This window comes from Gekko japonicus, unplaced genomic scaffold (genome assembly GCF_001447785.1).
Source record: "Gekko japonicus isolate JY-2015 unplaced genomic scaffold, Gekko_japonicus_V1.1 scaffold81, whole genome shotgun sequence".
NCBI lineage: Eukaryota > Metazoa > Chordata > Lepidosauria > Squamata > Gekkonidae > Gekko > Gekko japonicus.
Window position 1 is genome coordinate 676,077 of NW_015162476.1, and position 21,228 is coordinate 697,304.

The 21,228-nt window shown below is 43.3% G+C and overlaps 1 protein-coding gene across 1 annotated transcript; it reads right to left on the reverse strand.

Annotated features, from left to right (window-relative positions):
* Positions 1–328: 328 nt before the first annotated feature.
* On the reverse strand, positions 329–20,289 carry CISD2 (CDGSH iron sulfur domain 2). The gene is made up of 3 exons (XM_015405770.1): positions 19,982–20,289; positions 3,081–3,295; positions 329–1,427 (listed from the first exon to the last, which is right to left on the reverse strand). The coding sequence occupies exons 1-3, from the start codon at positions 20,082–20,084 to the stop codon at positions 1,338–1,340; spliced, it is 408 nt and encodes a 135-aa protein (XP_015261256.1). The 5' UTR covers positions 20,085–20,289; the 3' UTR covers positions 329–1,337.
* Positions 20,290–21,228: the final 939 nt, after the last annotated feature.

A 21,228-nucleotide genomic window follows, 5' to 3' on the forward strand; every position in this document is an offset into this window, starting at 1 on the left:
TGGCAAAAGTCAAGCTGTACCTAGAAAATTTTGGTGGTGATGGTGGGAGGAAAGAAGTAACCAAGGACTGCAATGGGAATCCAGGCTTAGTGTGGTTGATGTTTTCACATGTTTGAGAAAGATAAGAGAAGTCGAAGGTGGCTTACAATGTTTATAGCAACAGTTTGGCCACAGCGAAACTGGGGTGTAAAAAAAAGAATTCTAGAGCAACAATAAGAGTTCTGGAGTATAACATAATGGGATCACGATCTGTACATATTAGAATCATAGAACATAGAATCATAGAATTGCAAGGGACCTAAGGGTCATCTAGTCCAACCCCCTGCACAATGCAGGAAATGCACAAATATCCCTCCCCCACCCCCAGTGATCCCTGTTCCATGCCCAGAAGATTGTCCTTTTCTTGTTTGGGACACCCTGGTGTGAATTTGTTTTTTATCTAGGTGGTAGCCTTTTGTTGCCTACCTAGCTTATGGTTACCAGTGTTATCCAGTATAGGCAGCTGTTTGCAACAACATGGAGTGTATTTAGACTATGCTATTTCTCTAAGGGGGTCTGTTATCCATGTACCCAACCCTGCAACTTAAATATGAGCAGGAAAAGTCTTTACACCGAAGACTAGCCATGAATCTTATGAAAGTACAAACTGTATTGCTTCTGAAAAACAGAAAATAGATTAAGACAAAGGTGATGACCAAGAAGACTGGTTAATTATTGTCATTCCACAAATCCCAAGAACTGTGGTTCTGTAAGAGGCTATGAAACCACACCTCATTTAACTCCCGTTTTAGATTGACATTTCAAGCAAGGATGGGACTTGGGTCACACTTAGGGAACCGGTGAAGATTTAGGCCACAGCTCTTCTGCTCAAGAAAGAATCAGCATAACCCCAATGTCAGAACAAGGAATTCTGTTCTACAGTTCCCCTAGTTCTTCGGTGAAAGTTAATGACATTTCAGTTGGTTCTAAACCCAACTGTATTTATATTGTAGAAGTGCCCATAAGTAGTGGCACGCTAATGGCATAAGACCAGTGGCACACATATAGTCTAATGTTTTATTACAGCATGTTCATCCCAAATATGTTAAATGGAAACTATGGGAATGGTAATTCTGTTACACTGATTAACACTAATATTTAGGGGGGATATTTTTGTAACATTAGACATTATTTTTCCTACCATACAAAATATCGGAACATATTTAGCAGTCTATAAATCTAAAGAAACCTAAAACGATATTAAAAGTCAAGACTACAGCAACTCTTAGACTGAAAGCACTACCACAGATGGGGTAACAGTAGACCTTCGTTTCAGTCATGGTTTAGTTAAGGAGTTGCTACACTTCTTTCTTCTTGAGTATCAATGGACCCACATTATCTCCCGTTGACTCGTTGTGCTTGTTGTGAGAGCCATCGCAGACAGGGAACTGAAGAGGGGAAAAAGAAAAGACAAGACAGAGGTGACTAACTTGTGTATGGTGCTTATGTTCATCGAAAGCTTTACATTCATGAACCTTGGTTAGTTATAACCAGTGTTCCCTCTAAGCTGAGCTAGTGTGAGCTAGCTAGCTCACAGTTTTTTAGCCTCCGGCTCACACATTTTTGTCTTAGCTCAGGAAGTAGCTCTAGAGCAAACTACCGGTAATTTATGCAGCATCCAAATCACTTGCTCACAGCTTTAATGCCAGTTGCTCATAAAGTAGAATTTTTGCTCACAAGACTCCACAGCTTAGAGGGAGCATTGGTTATAACTGGTTCAGAATACAATCCACACAACCAGAACTGGATGTCAAACATTATCTTAAGACATGGAAAAACACCCAGGTTGCAGTATTGCTATTACTTATTCTATTTTTATTCCACTCTCTTAATGGTTCATGAGGCAGATTTCTGTCAAATTCAAAAACTCAGACCTCACAATATAATAAAATGAGAATAAACCTGAATAAAAACCCTTGACAGTGTTAAAGTAGTATTGGGAATGGCAGCAAAACCCTTACAACAGATATACTTTTGCAGCATCAATGACTAGAAGCACCAAATAACTCCAGAGGGTAATGTAATACAGTAGTTACAATAAATTCAGTAAAATAAAAGCAAGCAAGAAGGAAAAAAAAATATATATATATACCTACATACAGCAACTAAGGTAAGCAAAATGCGAGGGAAAGCAGGCATGTTTTGCCCTGGCACTGAAAACTTAGCTTTGGGCCAGGGTGAATAGTTGAGGGGAAGGCATTTAACAACTGGAGAGCCACCACTGAGAAGACCTTGTCTTCATCTCACATGTGGAAGAGGGGATGATTGACGCAAGGCTTCCAAAGAAGATTTTGGTGGGCAAGTTCATATGGAAGCACGTGGTCCACTAAGTACCTTCATCCCAAGCCATTTGGCATGCATGCAATCTAATGAGCCACTGCCTTGCTTACAATACTATATGCACTTGCTCCATGCACATTACTGGTTCTGAACCACAGATGTAGCAACCATTTAACATCTCCCTATGAGTTCATGTTCCCCAAACCTGGGGACATGTATTCTTTGGAATTTCAAAACTTTTGCTATAGATTCTTTTCACATAGTCTTGCTTGGTCTCTTTGTACCTTCCACCCTCTTCCTGAAGCAACACAGTCATCATGTGGTAAGTTAGACACAACACCTCCAGCATAGTCAACATGTGTGCAACAGTGACTGGGATACAGACACACAATTCAGACATCGTATCAAGCTATTGTTAAACAAAGAGTTGGACAGGTTATCTGAATTGACACTGTGGCTTGTGAATGGTTGGCAAACTGGATTCGGAAACCATGGCTTCAAGTCTCTCCAGATTATGGTGGCAACACCTCCACAAAGCATTTTCTCAATTTATGGTAATAATTTAGGCCTGCAGGTGTCTTGGTGTGAACAACTGTGTGTCAGAAGTGGGAACTGAACTAACACGAGAAGAGAAAACAACACACTATAAAAGCCAATGGAAACTCCAACTGCATGGTTATGACAATTTTGCATCATGCCAGGTATGAATCACAGTAAAAAAAAGAGAATCCTTCAATCATACACTGAAGGATGCAACTCACCGTTTTCGAGCGCCAACACCTGCAGTATACTGCCTTCGTGTGACACAGATCCTCAATGTTGATTTCGTTCACTACTTTGGGATTCTCCTTCTGGATTTTGAGATTAATCAAGCTATCCTTCTGCTGTTTCTTTTTCGGAAGGAATGGACGAACAGCAAGATATCCGAGCAGAGCAAGGACACCCAGAAAAGGCAGTAACCGTAGCCATTCTGAAACTGAGCACATACCAGATTCTAAGGTTTTCCGCACCATGAACAGTTTCCAATATTAATCGCTATCAAACTAGCCTGTTCCAAACAATATAAGGAGACCGCTAGGTCTTACCCCTGCAGCTGCCATAACATGTTAGTGCCATCTAATGTGTAGTTCTACTTCTGGGGCCTGGAAGGGGTAGCATCAACCACCTTCAGGAAGTAGCAGCAGTGTCATGGAAACTCTCCTCAGCTTACACCAGAATGATGGGATGGCTGGTGTGTGGTACATGGAACAGCGGTCACTGCAGGTGTGGAAGGGGAAGTATTTGTGAATTCCCTGCCTTGTGCAGGGGGTTGGACTAGATGACCCTGGAGAATCTCTCTGATTCTACAACTCTGGCTAAATTAATAATTTCCAACGGTCTGTCTGCCATACCTGTAATTTGTGCTCTGGCTCTTTTCCCCCCAACACTGACAGGAATATTATATGTGCCATTGTCTAGGCCAGTACCTCTGGCAACAAGGAGAGCAGAAGGCAGGTCTTTTCTGACTTTCTAAAGCTGCTAGTTTTTATGGGGCACCTGCTTCTTGGTTCTAATCACACCACAGCATATTAAATAGTGCTCTCTGTGCTCACTGTGAAGGATATCCATATTCTCAACATAATGAAAAGTCATGGAGCTTCTGGGAAACAGTTAAGTCTGGAAATCTAGAGAAATACATAGTAAACAGAAAGCTAGAGACATACTGATCAACAGTTCTATTGTAAGTGGGTTCGTGTACAGTGTCTGAAAATATGGCTGCATTTAATGTTAAGAGGATGTGGGATTTTTCAAATTTGTTATTTGTTGGGGGGGGCATGGGAGCCTTTTTCATGATTTCTCTGTAGATCACTCCTGAGTATCTCCTGACTATTTTTATATAAACACCACTGCATTGCAAAAATGCTTATGATAAGGCTATCTTATCTTTCGTATTGAAGACAAGCTAAGTGCTGTGTAATATAAATTTCTGGTACTGCAGACCGCCCCCGCCCCCCGCGAAATGATCCCCCCCGAAATGACCTCTGTGGAAAACATTTTTGTTGCCCTGAACTATTGCTAAGATTGAAGTTGTTGAGTGTAGTATATATTCTTCTGCCCTTTTACATCAAGCTCATTTAAATGGGGGGGGAGTAGATTGTATGCTGCTTTATATTATTTTACCTTGATTCTGAGAGTCATATGGCTGGCCAGGTGAATGGAAATCAAAATGTAACTAAACAAAAAGTATAATGTAATAGCTACCACTGAGGACAAGACTAGATCACAGACTAGGAATGTTATATCAGATTAACTCTGATTCACAAGACAAGGTGACTCAAGGAGAGTTTGCTTTGGGTACCTTCAAGCTGCCTCCAAAGGGCTGGCTGGTTCAATATCAGTCCAGGCTCTATCACAGCATGCTAAATTAGAAAATAAAGATCTGTATGGGCATTAGAGAATGATGGTTGTTCTGCCTTACTTATCCACCCGATTGCAATTTTTCTTTGTATGAATGAACTGCTTCCTGAAAAATTGGTTCCCAGGAATCTCACACTTACCCTGCTTCACTGGGAGGGAAGAAGGAAGAAAGGACTGAAGTGGGGAGAGAATCTAAGACAAAGATGCTGTTTTCCCATGCAGATATCACATGATATTGTGAATAATCTAGACAGAGTGACAGTCCCTCACGATGTGTGCTGTGTAGCCTCCCTGAGATGAAGAGGAGTAATGCAACTGGGTTCATGGAGGAGACGCTTTGTGGAGGCAACTGCATCATTATCTTGTACTTCTGATGTGGGCACAGGCTATAGGCTAGGGCCTAGGGCTTCACATGTGGGCTAGGGTTTCGTATCCTAGCCCCCTACATATTTCAGCTCTGCCACTACTATAAAACTTTGGGATCTTAAACACCCACTTCCTCCAGGGAAAAAACTCTCTAAAATATACAACTTTGCTACACAAACTAATGGCAGACTGTCAAAAAGTTGACCTGAACTAGGTCAGAAGAACAATTTGTAGGTCCTAGGGGAAAGTGTTCAAATGTAGGTAAGCTGTATGCTACAGCTCTGACTCCTAAAGAATGCACATGTGAAGGAAACATAACCATCCTTTGTGTTGCAGTCCCCCACTCCAGTAAAGAATAATGTTGTCCTTCTTTCCTTCTAACTGGTGAGCTACAATATGCTACCCTCCCCCCACCCTCTAAGGGAGAGATTAACCCTCTGTTTTATGTATATGTTTGACTTCCTTGGGAATCTTCATTATGAGGTTCTGACAGTAAAATCCTAAGTGAATTTACTTAACTCTGCATAGCATTACCCTGTTATCTGCCCTTTGCTTCACTGGCCAAGGGCAAAAATGCCCATTGTCAGCTTGGGTAGCTTCAAACAGCTGTTTTCCTGACTAACCAAGACTCTCTGACAGATTTTGGAAATGTCAGATTGACACAGCTTTGACCTGCACACTGCATTTTTAAGCAATAAATACTGTGTTCATTCATCAGCCTACCCCCACCCATCATACTTCATAAGATACTTTGGCCACCCAACCTCCTTTGGATAAAAGTACAGACTAGAAAACAACAATGCTATCTAATTATCAAATCAACATGTGTTCACATACTTTCCAACCTATGATTTTAGACATGGGAAGGACAGGCAAGAGAACATGCTCATTCAACAGCTAGAACCTACAGTAGACATTATCTCTGGCTAAAACCCCCACAGCTTACTTTGAGAATGCAGAGCAGCACTTCAAGAAGCCGAAGGTTAACCAGACCATAAAACTTCCTCCCCCACACGCTTGGTTCCTGTTTAGCTGCCTTTGGGGGTAATGTGTGTTTATATTGTACCTAGACTTTTTAAAAAAGATGGATCGAGATTGATGTGGCTATGATGTTCAAGCTTAGGCTGACTATGATTTATATATTTGCCTGGTGAAAATGTCTACAATTACTTGGCTACCTTATTCCCCCCCACACACACACACACAAAATGTCTTCTTAAAGTGACACTGGATCAAAGGGGGGGGGGAGTGTCCAAATGTAATAATGGGTTGTTCTATGGTCATACATGAAAAGAGAAAAAGGCAAACCATATACTAACTAGAGTATACCTCTGGATAATTGAAGAAGGCAGAGAAATTTCATTCACACCCAACAGCACAGATACAGATGGAGGAAAAAATCGATGGTTTTTCAAGCCCTCTTTCCACCTTAGATTGTACCACTCCCCCTTGAAATAAGTTGTTATATGGGAGCATGTATCATTTTGAAGATTTTATCTAAAAGCACATTGATTCCCTCACTTCTCTTTTATTAGCTTCTGAGGTGAAGTACATGTTTTAATGCATTCTCATTCAGCCAAAAATAACTTTAAAAGAATTCTACAGGATGTTCTAAGTCTAGCAACAGTGTTTTGTTTCAGAACGCAATTATAAGGGCTTAAATACCCCCTCCCCCCAACATAGCTGTACCGACCAAATTTGAAATTATGGAGGAGAGTGCCCTTGAGATATTCCACAGGAAGAAGGAAATAACATTGTTCTATCTATCCATTAGGGTATTTTCCCAACTAAGTAGCACATATGTACTGTACACCCAAACAGCAATGGCTCATTGGTCTTTACATATATAGTAGATCCTCACCAGTTACAGATTCCTGACGTGATTTCACTTCTTCACAGTCTGCAGTTTGATCACATGATACAATCCCCACCCACAGGGTTTTCAAGGCAAGTGGTGGTTTGCTGTCACCTTCCTATGTGCAGCAACCTTGGACTTCCTTGGTGGTCTCCTATTCGAATATCTTTAAATTTTGTACGATTTTTTAAAAAAAATACTGGGATGCACTACAACCCCTGCCTCCTAGTATTCATATGTTTTGCCATTCACAGTGATTCCAGGAACTGATCCCCTAAGAAAGACGAAGGTCTACTGTAACTATAAAGTCTGCAGAGCAGGAAATAGTGTCCTGGAAACTATATATGGTATGCATTTTTTTCTCCTTGATTAAATAACCTAATGAAGTCTATTGTCAGGATGATGCTCAATAAAATAGGATGTCATAATACAAAAACGTCCTTTATTTTAGCTAAACTACACTGTTCATTTAGGCCCTGGATTAACAGATTCTGATTTTACCTTGGGATGATGGAAACATTAGTCAATGTCAGTCTAATTCCTTTGTGCAAATATGCAGGCCTTTCATACATAAGCATGGACAACAAATCTTCTGTTTTAGCCTCTGGCTCACACATTTTTGTCTCAGCTCAGGAAAGATGGCTCCAGAGCAAACTAATTTATGCAGCAGCCAAATCACTCGCTCACAACTCTAACGCCAGTAGCTCACAAAGTAGAATTTTTGCTCACAAGACTCCACAGCTTAGAGGGAGCATTCATATCAAATACCAGCAAAATTAAATTTGTTAAATGTTCATGTAATCTACCCAACACAATAATGGAGACAACAGAATAAAAACAAATTCCAAAGAAGGACCAGAACTGAACCAACAAGGCATTAAACTGGGAAACTGCTGAACAATGGCTAACATGGAAACTTTCAAACCAAGGTCATGTTCACGGCATGGATGGTGTAAGGAAAACAAAGGAAATATTTAACCAGCAGGAATATTTTTAATTGAAGTCCTTCTCACCCAGAAGTCCAGCTACTCGCAAGAGACTGAACTAAAAGCTATCCTATTTGCAAATCTAATTTTTATGCAAATCACTTCCTGAATTATGTTCTCTTCAAAGTTTAACAGGCAGAATGTTTTCCCTTCCAGTTTCAAACAGCTGCTAGACAGCTTGGACTCACTATTGCCAAGGTAGTCCTGGCATTTCTGCCGAGTAAGTCGTCTGCAAATTGCAGCCTCGGAATATGGGGAGGGATGAAAATAATTATTTCAATTCTCTGATAGTGCCAAGGATAGATCAAAAGACTGCTATAGATCCAAACCACGGACACATGTTTTTAGTAGGCTGATAAAGACTGCAACAATATTCCCGATCAACAGAATTTTGTCTTTGGATGGTCCCACCCTTTAACCCACAGATGCCCAACAATCATTTCTATGATGATCCCAGCAATTCACTCACAAGGCTTCTGCAACCCACCGTCTGCAAAAGCAATACACACATCTGAAGGATGCGCTAAAGGAATGCAAGTATAAGGAAAGCTGCATGGCTTTCTGAGTGATCAGCTGGAAACACAGCCTTGCAAGATGTTAAGAACTTGCTCAGTTTCACAAGGGTGAATTTAAGGAACTCCATGCTGGAATAAAATTAAACCTTTATGCAAGTGACTATGATTGGCAATATGATTCAAGACAAACACTTTAATGAATAATTGACTTATATGATCCATTTACCATGGGGGGAAAGGCCAGGTCTGAGAGGTATAGCACACGTTTTCTCAGCCTAAGACCCTGGAGACCCTGCCACCAGTCAAAATGGGCAATACTGAGTTGGGTGGGACCAATTATTTGAATTGATATAAGGCAGCTTCATATATTCTGGAGCTTATAACTATAACTTTTGCTCTGTTTTCTTCTTTTTTTAAAAAAAGGATTAGATACATTCATAAAGGGTAAGTTTATCAAACAGCTAATTAGCCGTAATAACTAGAAGCAGAGCATCCTAAGTCTAGAGACAGTCTCCAACTTCCAGGTTTAGAGATGAAAGAACAGAGGATGAGTCACCAGTGGGGCCAATGTTGGAGCCAGAATCCTGGACAAACGGGTCCAGCAAGGCAGTTCTTGTCTTCTCAGCACCTTAGGTACACTTAGCAAGAAGGCAAGACTATGACCTCAACCTTTTTTCCCCTGCTGGAAAGTGTCTAGAGGTTAGTTCTCAGAGACAGCCGTATATCTTCCTTTGACTCAGTCACCAACACTCTGCAGGGAACAGATAAGAGCTGCCGGGCTACCACTACCAATTTAATCAATTATATCAGCATAGAAAGCACAGTCATCATGAGACCATAGTTTAAGTTTCAGCAGATGTGCTGGGAACATGAACAGGAACTGAAAAAAGGAAGTGTCCCTGCACTGTAAGGCAAAGCCAAGCTAGGTTATCTGCAAATTCTTTGTTGTTCTCTACCTTTCACCCTCAGTGGCTCAACATTTAGGGGAAATCAGGTTCTCCTTTGTCAAATTGTTTGCTAAAAGCCAGCACTAGTATCCTAATAAGTGCCAGAAGCAGAATAAAGCCATCATCTTCCTGGATATTCTGATGGCTACTAATTCCTGCCCTGTAAGGCTCATCAGACTCGTCCGATCTTGTCAGATCTCAGAAGCTAAGCAGGATCGGCTCTAGTTAGTATTTGGCTGGGAGACCACCAAGGAAGTCCAGGGTCGCTATGCAGAGGCAGGCAGTGGCAAACCACCTGTGTTCATACCTTGCCTTGAAAACCCCATGAGGCACTTTTCACCACCACTAATGCTACAATGGCAAACAAATGTAACATTGCTTATGTGTCCATGCACATTCTGGGATGAAGCATAATTTTGCTTGTGCAATGATAGCCCAAGAGACTTGGAACTTACCAAGTGACCAACTAGGGCTGGATTCCATGCAAGTGATTCTTGTGTGTGGCAGCCTGTGAACCTTAGCCTTCATTTATGTCTCGAAACCACAAAGCAGCACATATGAATGGTACAAAAAGAGTAAGAAATAAACGAGTCTCATAGTCGTTAAAATTTCATGCATGACTTTTAGGTAGTTCAGGATCAGAGTTCTTCTGACGTTCACATGATGTCTTCGTAGGAGTGAGAGCCTTTCCTTTACACTTAGCCTGAAGGCATCAGTCCTTCCCTACCCTTGTCATCCAGCCAGACTGGACAGGCTTCTTTTACCTATTTCCCCACCCCCTCCTCATAGACAGGGAGAGTAAATAAAGAAGACAAACTATTGCTTTGTAACTGGTGGCATTATCTTTTTAACACAAAATCTGACCTACAGCAAATACTGTAAGGTAAAGGTAAAGGTTCCCTTGCTCAAAAGCCAGTCGAATCCGACTCTAGGGTTGCGGTGCTCATCTCCGTTTCAAAGCCAAAGAGCCAGCGCTGTCCAAAGACGTTCCCGTGGTCATGTGGCCGGCATGACTAAACACCAAGGCGCACGGAACACTGTTACCTTCCCACCGAAGTGGTACCTATTTATCTACTTTCAATTTCTTGCTTTCGAACTGCTAGGTTGGCAAGAGCTGGCTGGCTCCGTCTTGCAGCCCCCGGGTCTCAAACTGCTGAACTACTAACCTTCCACAGCCTGCAGTTCAGCGTCTTAACCACTTGAGCCACCGCAGCTCCAAATACTGTAAACCATGGCTAAATGCCACAAGCTCCATAAAGGCAGTTTTCGCAAGTCCTCCCCTCCTGTGCTTCTAACAGCAGCCCACCACATACACATTTACTGGCCACGTTCTTCTCACTGTTCAGGTCCATATCAAGAAAAATGCCACCCGCTAACTTTATGTGCCAGACCACTGCATGGAAGCAGGACACAAGTCAAAACAAAGAGGTGACAAGCATTCTGTGCAAATGCCATGCACCTGAAGTAGTAGAAAGCTCGTTCTGCAAGAAACTGGAAAGAATTTAAGGCATCATAGGACAATTTGGCCTCATTCTGTTGCACTGTTCCCAGTCAGGGATGTGATGTGAGTTTGCTTGTAAGGGGATCAGACAGATTCACAATCAGTGGCTACCAGCCATGGTGATTAAATGGAACTTCCACATTCAGAGGCACTAAACCTCTGAATACCAGTGCCAGAAGGCAACATCAGGGGAAGGCCTTGGCCCTTCAGGGGAACTGGCTGGCTGCTGTATGAGACAGAATGCTGGACGAGATGGATCACTAGCCTGGGCTCTTCCTATGCTCTGATGCTTGCCAGCTCCTCTCCTTGAGTGTCCCAAGTCTCTCCCTGACTTCCTCTTCCTGCATTCTTTTTTTAAAAGATTTTATTTTCAGTTTTTTCATAACATAACATACATTTCCCCCTCTTTCTCAACAATTAGGGGGTTTTACATTTTAATTTTTCTTCATACCAGTTTATGGCTTTTTGCCATTTCTGTTTAAATTTTTCCTGTTTTTCCCGCCAAAAACATTCAACTTATCCATTTCAATTATATTAAAGAGAATGCTAATTAAATCTTCCTTACCTGGTATGCAATCCGATTTCCAATTCTTTGCTATACATATCCTCGACATTGTGACTATATATACAATAATACATATTTCATTGTATTTAAATCCATCTGGTAAAATATTTAATAAAAAGATTTCTGGTGTAAACAAAAGATCTACTCCTGTCACGTCTTTTATCAACTGCTTCGTACTTCTCCAAAATCTCTGTATTTTATCGCATTTCCACCAAATGTGGAAGTATGTTCCTATATTATTTTTACACCTCCAGCAAGTTCCTGAGACATTTACGTAACATTTTTGCAATCTATCTGGCGTCCAATGCCATCTGTACATCATTTTTATTATGTTTTCTTTATATGATGTGGCTCTTAGAAGTTTGACCAACTTCCATGTTTTTTACCATTCTTCTCTCTCTAGATTGCACCCCAAATCTTTTTCCCATTTGATCATTGATGGTTTTTTCCATTGTTCCATTAGTTCTTCATTTATTAAGAAATCGTATATTTTTTGCACCTGTTTTTCCTTTTCTCTCGACCACTCTTCCTGCATTCTTCAGGCAGCTCTCTCTCAGGAATGGCAGTCTGGCAACAGTCGGGTCATGGGAATTTTCTATGGTAGGGCTACTCCTTTAGAATGGCTTCTCAGAGTGAATGCTGAGGATGCCTTCACTTTCAGCATTAGAGAAGGTGCATAAAATGGATTTATTTCAAAGAATATTTGATGGAGGGCAGATTTGTTTTGGCAGATTGGCTGGGCTGGGTTTTTTTAAATCTCACTGATTTACTGTTACAGTGTTTATTATAAGTTTATTTTAATTTATTTAAAACATTTCTGTACTGCCTTGCCACCCAAGTGGGGCTCTCAAGGCAGTGAACTACAAAACATTTAAACAGCATAAAATTGGGGGGGGGAGAGATAGTGTCCTGGCCCTGCCGGTGGACATCCTGATGGCACCTGGTATTTTTGGCCACTGTGTGACACAAAGTGTTGGACTGGATGGGCCATTGGCCTGATCCAACATTGGGTTCTCTTATGTTCTTAATAACGAATTATATTTATACTTTAAAAACATATAAACACACATAAGTTTGCAAAACCTTGCTTGGTTAATTGCCTTGAGTTCAACAAGAGAAGGCCGGCTATAAATATTTTAAACAAATAAATACATTGTGTGGCAAACCAAAGTTTCTCAGTGCATTTGAACTGAGCAAACTACAGGTTGCACAAACCACAGTTAAGTTTCAAACTGGGGGATGAAGCTCTTCAAATAGTGATTTCAATCCCACCAAACAGTTCTTTCAACAGTGGTTGGAGGCAAATCCTGGTTTGGAGGGTTGGGGATATTACCAGCCCATCGGGTTGGGTCCTACTTGCTTTTCCACTTGATCTCCCCCAATTTCCCTTCTCTTTGCAGATGTTGTTACACGTGGCTTTTGCTCACACAAGTCACACGATTCCTGACATAATCCTTTTGGTGGTCAAAACAGGCCCCTCTTCTATCTTGCCAGAAGTAAAGCTAGTCGGATCCAACCCAATGTCTCTGAAGCATGAATAACACACTATTTGGCTTTAGTGAAATTAATCAGCCCCTTCCTTACACATACTTTTAAGCAGGGATTTTACTGAAACTTTGGGACCGTACAACACAGTTCACAACTGAGTTCAATTTACAACCTTCTGTTTGCATTAAGCAGCTTTAGTATGAGAAATGGATCATAGTAAACATGTGCTGGCCAAACAGAAACCTAACCCATCATTCCTAATATTCACAAAGGAGGCCCACATCTGATCGCTTTGGCGGCACACATACAAGAGGAACCCAGAGTTGATCCAGTACCTGAACGTTGGATCTCCCAACTCACTGGCTGATCTGCCTCACAGCTGGGGGGCAGGGGAACTGACTTAAGGAGCCAGTTAAGTGAGTAAGATCGGTCACAAACACTCAAAGCGACAGAGGCTAGCAACAACTTCATGAGAGCCATGGCGTACAACAGAAATTAGAGGGCAGAGCTCAGTGATGTTGGAGTACAGAAATGGATGCATCAGCTAAAGTAATATAGGTTAGGCTGAGAGTGTGTGACTGGCCAAAGGTCACCCAGAAAGCTCCTGTGGCGGAAGCGGGGATTTGAACCTGGGCCTTCCAGATCCTAGTCCAGGGGTGGCCAAACTAGCTTAAAGTAACAGCCACATAGAAAAAATGTCAGATGTTTGAGAGCTGCAAGACCCGAACAAATATCATATGACTGTTCTTAATAAATGTTGTTGTTCCCCATAGCTGCTGTGTGGCTGTGGGGAAAGTGAGCGGGGTCTGGAAAAGCGAGACCTGAATCATTAGTAAACGTAATGTGTACTTAGTTCTCTAGTCCAGCACTCTAACTACTACGCCACACCAGCCCTTGTGAACCTTCAAAATACTGTTCCCCATAGCTGCTGTGTGGCTGCGGGGAAAGTGAGCGGGGTCTAGAAAACCGAGACCTGAATCATTAGTAAACGTAATGTGTACTTAGTTCTGTGCCTCCCTGGCAGGTGTTGCAACCACTGCAGAGGAGAAAGAATAAGGCCCGTCAGCGGCAGCCGGCAGGAAGAGACAGAACAGTCACAACTGCTCCTGTTCCTTGTCCGCCCTGCCCCTGTATGAAGGGAGAGTGCCTGACAAAGGAGGGGGAAATAATGAAGGCATTTGTTATGGATGGATTAATATGATTTTATGACAAAGCAGGCTTGTCCTGCTTTGAATTAGCCACAAAAATAAACAAGGTACATTTTCTGACAGGGAGGTGACACACGACCAGGATAGGAGCGGAAGAGTGAAATCAACATACAGATTCTGAGCCCTGACCTGGATAGCCCAAGCAAGACTGATCTCATCAGATCCTAGAAGTAAGCAGGGCCAACCCTGGCAAGTACCTGGAAGGGAGACCTCCAAGGGATACCAGGGCTGGGATGCAGAGGTGGGAAATAGCAGGCCACCTCTCTGAAACGTCCAAGCCCCACTAAGGGTCGCCAGAAGTCAACTATGACTTCCAGGTGCGCGCGCACACACAAAATACTCACAAAAAAACACATACAAATATCAACTTTTGGCCATTCTGACATGGTTCAACAGTATTTCCAGTGGAACTCCTCTCTCATCCCGCCTGGCACCCACAACATATGTATTTGCACAATTCTCTAATTTTAGCTTTGGGTGTATCAAGCCTTTCATCTTTACTTTGGAACTGACTGGTCAAAAGACCTCTGAGAAGCAGTTTTTAATTTGTACCCCAAGTTCTGATTGGGCCAATGAAGGGCTCCCCAACTTAATGGAAAAATGTAAGTAGGGTATCGTGGAATGCAAGGCTTGGTCTTAACTCATCTTGTATTTACCTTGCCCAGATGCTGGGTTGGGGAGGCCTTGATCTGTCTATCAAGGGGTGTGTGTGTGGATCACATGTTGTAAGTAGGTCTAACTCAGGGGTGTCAAACATAAGACCTGGAGCCCGGAACCTGACCGTCCAAGGCTCTTTTCCGGCCCTCAAGCAACCGGTGGAACAGGAGGCTGCTTTGAGCCCGGAACCTGACCGTCCAAGGCTCTTATCCGGCCCTCGAGCAACCGGTGCTAAGGAGGGAACAGGAGGCTGCTTGGGGGAGGGGGTGGAGCCACTCTGATTGTGGCTTCAGCACAGTGGAACAACCACATCTGCAGCAGTCAAACAGAACCCCTGTACTTCAATGGCAGCCTCACTGGTGAACAACCACATCTGCAGCGGTCAAGCAGAACCCCTGTACTTCAATGGCTGCCTCACTGGTAAGTTGCAGGCCACCGCAGCTGCATTCATGCTGCATCAGAGTTCCAAGGTGAAGCTGCATGCCTCTCCACTTGGCCTGCAGCTCCGGGGATGCGGTCTCAGATGGGTACAGGGATTAGCATTTGCACATGGGGGGTGCAGACGATCCTCTGCTGGGGCCTGCTGGCCAGAGGGGGCCACTGCTGCACAGGCGTCTCTGGCTTGTCAGGCTTTGCTTTGCTTGGCCCGCCCATGGCCTTGACCCGCCCGCTTCCGCAGGCAGGGGGGTTAGTTCAACTTGTCTTCCCAGTCCTCTTCCATGGTGGCTCAGGAGCAGGGGGAGCTCACAACACCCAACCCCTTCACATTTTTACACTGGGGCCCAGGCTCACAGCATTGACAGTAGGAGCAAGCTAGGGAAGGGGTTTGCCTCCCCTCCAGGCAGCACGGGAGTGTCTGGCTAGTGCTGTACCACTGGCTCTCCAGTCCGCCCGTGTGGGTTGACCTCTGCACCCCCACCCCCAGCCAATGGGGCCTTGCAGTAACAGCACACCAACTCAGAGCTTACCATTACAGTCCTTTAAAAAGTTTATATCTCCAGTACCTGGCATTACTTTTTATAGCACACATGGCCCAGCCCCATAAAATCCCATTTACATCAGATCCAGCCCTTGTAAGAAATTAGTCTGACACCCTGATAACTAGCAACTGTTTTTTTGGGGGGTTGGGGTTAGGGTATTTGCTAGTATTCTGTATTATTCCACTGGTTTATAAACCTTTCCCAAATAATCTGTGTTTTCCACATGTATGCTTAGGAATTAAAAGCTATACAGATCTGACATCTGGTCTAAGATGGAATTCTTGGAGAAAAACTTATGTGCCGATCAATAACCTTCTACCTTAAAGTACTGAAGTGAAAAGGAGATGTTGGAATAGTGGGCCTCATTTCTCTCACACACACATATCATAGCAGGATGTTCAAACAGGAAATACACAGGCTGATTGCCTGTCCAGTATTGAGCCTTGCCCACTACTAAAGTCTGTCTGATATTGTCCAATATTGATATTATTTATTTATGACATATCCTCATCTCCCAGTGGTGGCAGCAAGAAAATCATCCAAGATTCATAAGTGTAAGATCAAACTCCTAACATTGGCACACAGTCCTGGGACTCCAGACAGAAGAAGGAATTGGGTGGCCAGTGAGATTCATCACAGCACTGGCCCAAAGGTCCAGGTGATGGAGCATTGACTGTGGCTGCTGGGATCTGCCAAGGCCAGCTGACTTGGAGCTACGTCATGGCTGCTGAGGAGGAAAACCCAGTTGTCATGGTGACACGGACGCTTCCCTATGTGAGGACAAAAGAGGACCACTTCACAAGGCCTCTGGAGGAGACTGGAAACCATGCGCAGAAACAATGAAGAAAGAGTGATTTGCCCCAAAACACAAGAGGCAGCTCCTCTCCAAGGCCAGTTCTCCAGGCCCAGTTTTGGAAGCGCATTTCAGGACTTCAGCCAGTGGGGTCCCACGGCTGGTCCGTGGGTCACCGCAGATTCTTGCGTATGCTGATCCCTGACACAAAGCCAGAAAGAGGGGTTAGCTTGAAAGTTATGAGCTACTTAGGAAAGAAAGCTAGTGACAAACAGAGGAGGCGATAAAGAAAAAAAGGTGGATTCAAAGAAGCTGTTTCTCTCACATTTGAAGCTTAATAAAATGAAAGAATGGCTGTGGGTACCATCAGGAAGGGCAAGCAAAACAACATTCTGTTTTCGCTCAGCACACTGGCCTCCCTACAGCCTTCAAATTGTGCCTATCCTGATTAACAAGATTCCAGCCCCTTTAGCCTACACTGCTCCTATTCATGAAAGCCAAAGCTCACTTAGCCTTTGGTGCCTTTAGATTTATGAGCAAGTTCAGTTTACAGATTGTGCATAGCTGGAGGTGAGATATAAAATCCAGAGATAGGAGAGACAGAGATGCTGTGTCTGTTTGGGGAAATTGCTCTGACTTAATACATGTTTCATTCTTGTGAGGATGTTTTAGTGAGGGGAAAAAAAAATCAGCACACAGTTCTAAATGGTGCAGGACACATTCACAAACTTGTGCAACAAGGTCACTTTTCTTTTGCTGTATCAGTAAAATACATCACAAGAGACCAATGTGCCTGCAGGAAATCAAGAGAAGAATGAAGTAGAAGAGATACTATGAGGAATTCTGTCTCCTCTGCCAAGATAGTGTGACATCTTTCACTGAATGACTACTAGCTTCCATGTTATATGAGCAGTTACTACTAGCTACGGTGACTAAAGGGAACCTCCATGTTCAAAGACAATAAACCTCTGAATCCGAGCGCCAGGAGGCAACATCAGAGGAAGGCCTAGGTCTCTATGCCCTGTTGGTGGACCTCCATGACACTGGTTGTCCATGTATGAAACAGAATGCTGGACTACTAGTCTGATCCGGCAAGGTTCTTCTTATGTTCCATGGAGCACAGGCCTTTGAGGGAGAACCATACGATACAGAGTGCTGCCTTATAACACAAACCACTGACCTACGTAGTCCACAACTAGTGACTTCATCACTCCTCCTACTCTTGCTGCCGCAGCTCCGTAACACTTTCCCAGAACTGGAACTGAAGATTCCAGAGCAGACACATGTGAAGCTTGTTGTCCCACTAATCTACAGCACTTCTTGTTGTAAATGCACATATTGTAAATCAATATGTAAAGATACATATTGGGTTGGATCAAGCCAACTTCTGAACTCAGTTTTTCCAAATTCTCCTCTTTACTACTTCCCTGTCCCACATGGGGTTTTGTCCATTTGGATCCCTTGATTTCCAGAATAGCCATTTGGGGTGTTCAAAGGTCCCTTTTTCACCATCGGAACAGATGGATACATCCAACCCAATGTTATGTCTTGAAAGTTATGAGCTACTTAGCTTGAATTAATATGACCATACTTAGCCTTTGGAATTAATATGACCATATGACACATTTGTGCTCTACTTTGAGGATTTTTAGGCTCGCTTCCAGGCTTTTCATATGTTGTTTAGGGCCACTTTGCACATGTGATATCGATATGACATACATATGTTTGGATTTTTAGGCTCGCTTCCAGGCTTTTCGTATGTTGTTTAGGGCCACTTTGCACATGTAATATCGTACATATGTATGTTTTTGGTGCATTTGCACATGTTGGGAAGCTAAAAATAATCACAACTTTCCTTAACATAATGAACTACACATGGCTGTCTTGCAGTGTTCCCTCTAAGCTGAGTTAGTGTGAGCTAGCTCACAGTTTCTTAGCCTCTGGCTCACACATTTTTGCCTTAGCTCAGAAAGGATGGCTCCAGAACAAACTAATTCATGCAGTAGACAAAACACCTGCTCAAAACTTTAATGCCAGTAGCTCACAAAGTAGAATTTTTGCTCACAGGGCTCCATAGCTTAGAGGGAGCATTGCTGTCTTGTATTTTCCTGAAAAGACATGCTTTTTATGTAGGTAAATGTTAAGAAGCAATGAATTCCTGGGGACACAAGGGGGAGGGGAAACAGTGGGGCATTAAGTGTGAAGGAATTACAGTGTATATACAGGATAATTCCCATTTATTCCTGATGAATCAAAAAAATAATCAGCACACTCCCTGGTCTGTACTAATGATCAATAATATGGATTAGAATTGCTGCATATAAATATGCATGGAAAAGGCATCAGCCACAAATACTCACCATTACATTTTTGCAATTATGAAAGAGTGGTTAAAGGATATTAAAAGGTTAAATAAGATCCATTAAATAATTTTCTCTATAATCCCTTTCAGTCCGTTACGCAGCATATGCAAGATGACACACTTGTACTGCACACTCATTCATTTAGAAAACTCACACATTCAAATATACATGCTCCTAACTCATTCATCTACATGAATTCAAATGCGCACTTGCTTATACGCATGGATCAAAGGGTGGGGGAAATTCTTCTCAGTGTACCCACAAACAGTTAAATAGTTAAAAAGGTTAGATTACCATTTTGTGTAACAACTTTATGTGCCTACTGTGGGCATTTTCATACTGAACAAGGAGGCTGAAATCTGCTACGCATGTGCAGTTCAGTTCTCCACAGAGCTAAAAGTGCTTTATCAATGAGTTCACGTGACAAGAATCAATGAAATAAAGTGCCTGTAACTTTGCATAGCTGCAACCTTCCCTGTGAGCAAGCTGCATCAAACTTGGTAGGTTTTACTTTTGAACTAAACTTTTGAAACAAAGTTCTTTCGCACCTCCTGTGCCAATTAAGAATGCACAGCTGAATGAGAAACATCTCTCATGTGCGTTTTACCAAATTAGAACAAACTACTATAAGGCACAAAAAGAAGAAGGGAAAAAATATATATATACATTAATGTCAGGAACAGGCAAGGTGAGGAAACAACAACAAACAAAGAGGAGGGCCTGATGAAGAAGGCATGCAGCATGGAAGGGGTGGGAAATTACATGGAGCTGAAGCTTTTGCCTATGACATGGAAGAATGAATCAAGGGGGTATTAAAATAAGGGTACTTTGGAATTCCGGATTCTATTATCCAGAGAACTTTAAATCTTTATTTGCCAATCCCAATTGAGGTGATTTAAGGGACACAGCGTGTTTTAGTTTCTCCATAAACAGGGAAGCAAGCATGTGTGAAAAGGGGGGCACACAGCCCTCACGCTCCCAACCTCTTGCTCCATCCCCCACATTACCTTCCCCCTTCATCAACCAATCCTGCCCCCTAACCTGTCAGCCTGAGGAAACCGCTGATGCTCTCTGGCAGAGGCAGACGCTTGAGGTAGGCGGGCAGCTGCACTTTAATAATGCGGGCCAAGCTGTCCAGCACCATGGCGCGGGCTGGCGCGGCGGCGGCGGCGGACCTGCTGAAGTGGGAAAGAGCAAGGCAAAGGAAGGGAGGGGGCGCGGCGCGGCTACCTCCCGCTCTCGCGATTAACTCTCATGCCAAGTTCGACTTTGCCCTTTTTCTTCCCCCTCGGAGCAGTGCCCTCTCCCGCCAGGGAGCATGCGCGCAGCATCGTAATGATGATGCCGGAGCCCGGCCCGGAAAAAGGGCCGGGAGGAAGAGGAGGGGAGAGTTGAGATTTGGGGATGGGCTTCAGACCGGCCTCCAGCGCGCTGGACACCTCAGGGGGGCGTCTTGCACCCGGCTCATAGGGAAGGAGAAACGCGAAAGAAAACTGGCTTAGCTAGGCTAAGCTCCTGCCTTCTTTTTAAAGCACCATTTTGCAAGATACAAGAGATCCTAAGGAGTATAGCCTTTATGACGCCCAAGGTTCTGTTAGGCCTGTCAAAGTATAGTGATCGATGGAGGAAGGAGGGAAGAAAGTAGAAAGAAGTACCCTGTACAGACACTCTCACACAGACTGAGAAACCTGTAGGGGAACGCTTCAACCTTCCAGGACATTCAGTGGCTGACCTCAAAGTTTTGCAAAGGAACTTCAGGAACAGAATGGAAAGGGAAACAGCTGAATTACAAGTTATTACAACACTTGGAACAAACACCCTGCCAGGACTTAACGGGGATATTGGTTTCTTATCCCATTACACATGCTAACTCATTCAATCCTCACCTATGTATTCTCACCAAGAAGGGCTATACATCCCCTATATTTTGATGTTTTTCTTTTTTTTGAGATAGTATATTATAATAGTGATTGTAATGCAATGCAATATCTTGTTGATCTCTGACATAACCAGGGGTCTTGTTGTAGAAAAAGAGCTGCCGGAGCTCATTAGCATAACTCATTAGCATAACTTATTTGCATATGCCACGCCCCCTGACATCACCGGAAGTGACAGAAGGCCACACCCCCTGACATCACCGGAAGTGTGTCAGAAGGCCCGGCTACTTACCCTCCTGCTTCATCCTCATTCCCAAACGGAATGAGGATCGAAGCAGAGGGCGGGGTAAAGAAGGGGCGGGGCTTCACCACGTGACCGCCCCACCCCCTAGAGGTTCTCTTCCGGAGCTC

Bases quoted from the DNA above. Each gene is read 5' to 3' on its own strand.
- CISD2 (XM_015405770.1), bottom strand. From the start codon at position 20,084: ATGGTGCTGGACAGCTTGGCCCGCATTATTAAAGTGCAGCTGCCCGCC. The intron at 3,296-19,981 runs GTTAGGGGGCAG...GTATGTGCTCAG, and splicing joins CGGTTTCCTCAGGCTGACAG to TTTCAGAATGGCTACGGTTA. The intron at 1,428-3,080 runs GTGAGTTGCATC...TCCCCTCTTCAG, and splicing joins GGTGTTGGCGCTCGAAAACG to TTCCCTGTCTGCGATGGCTC.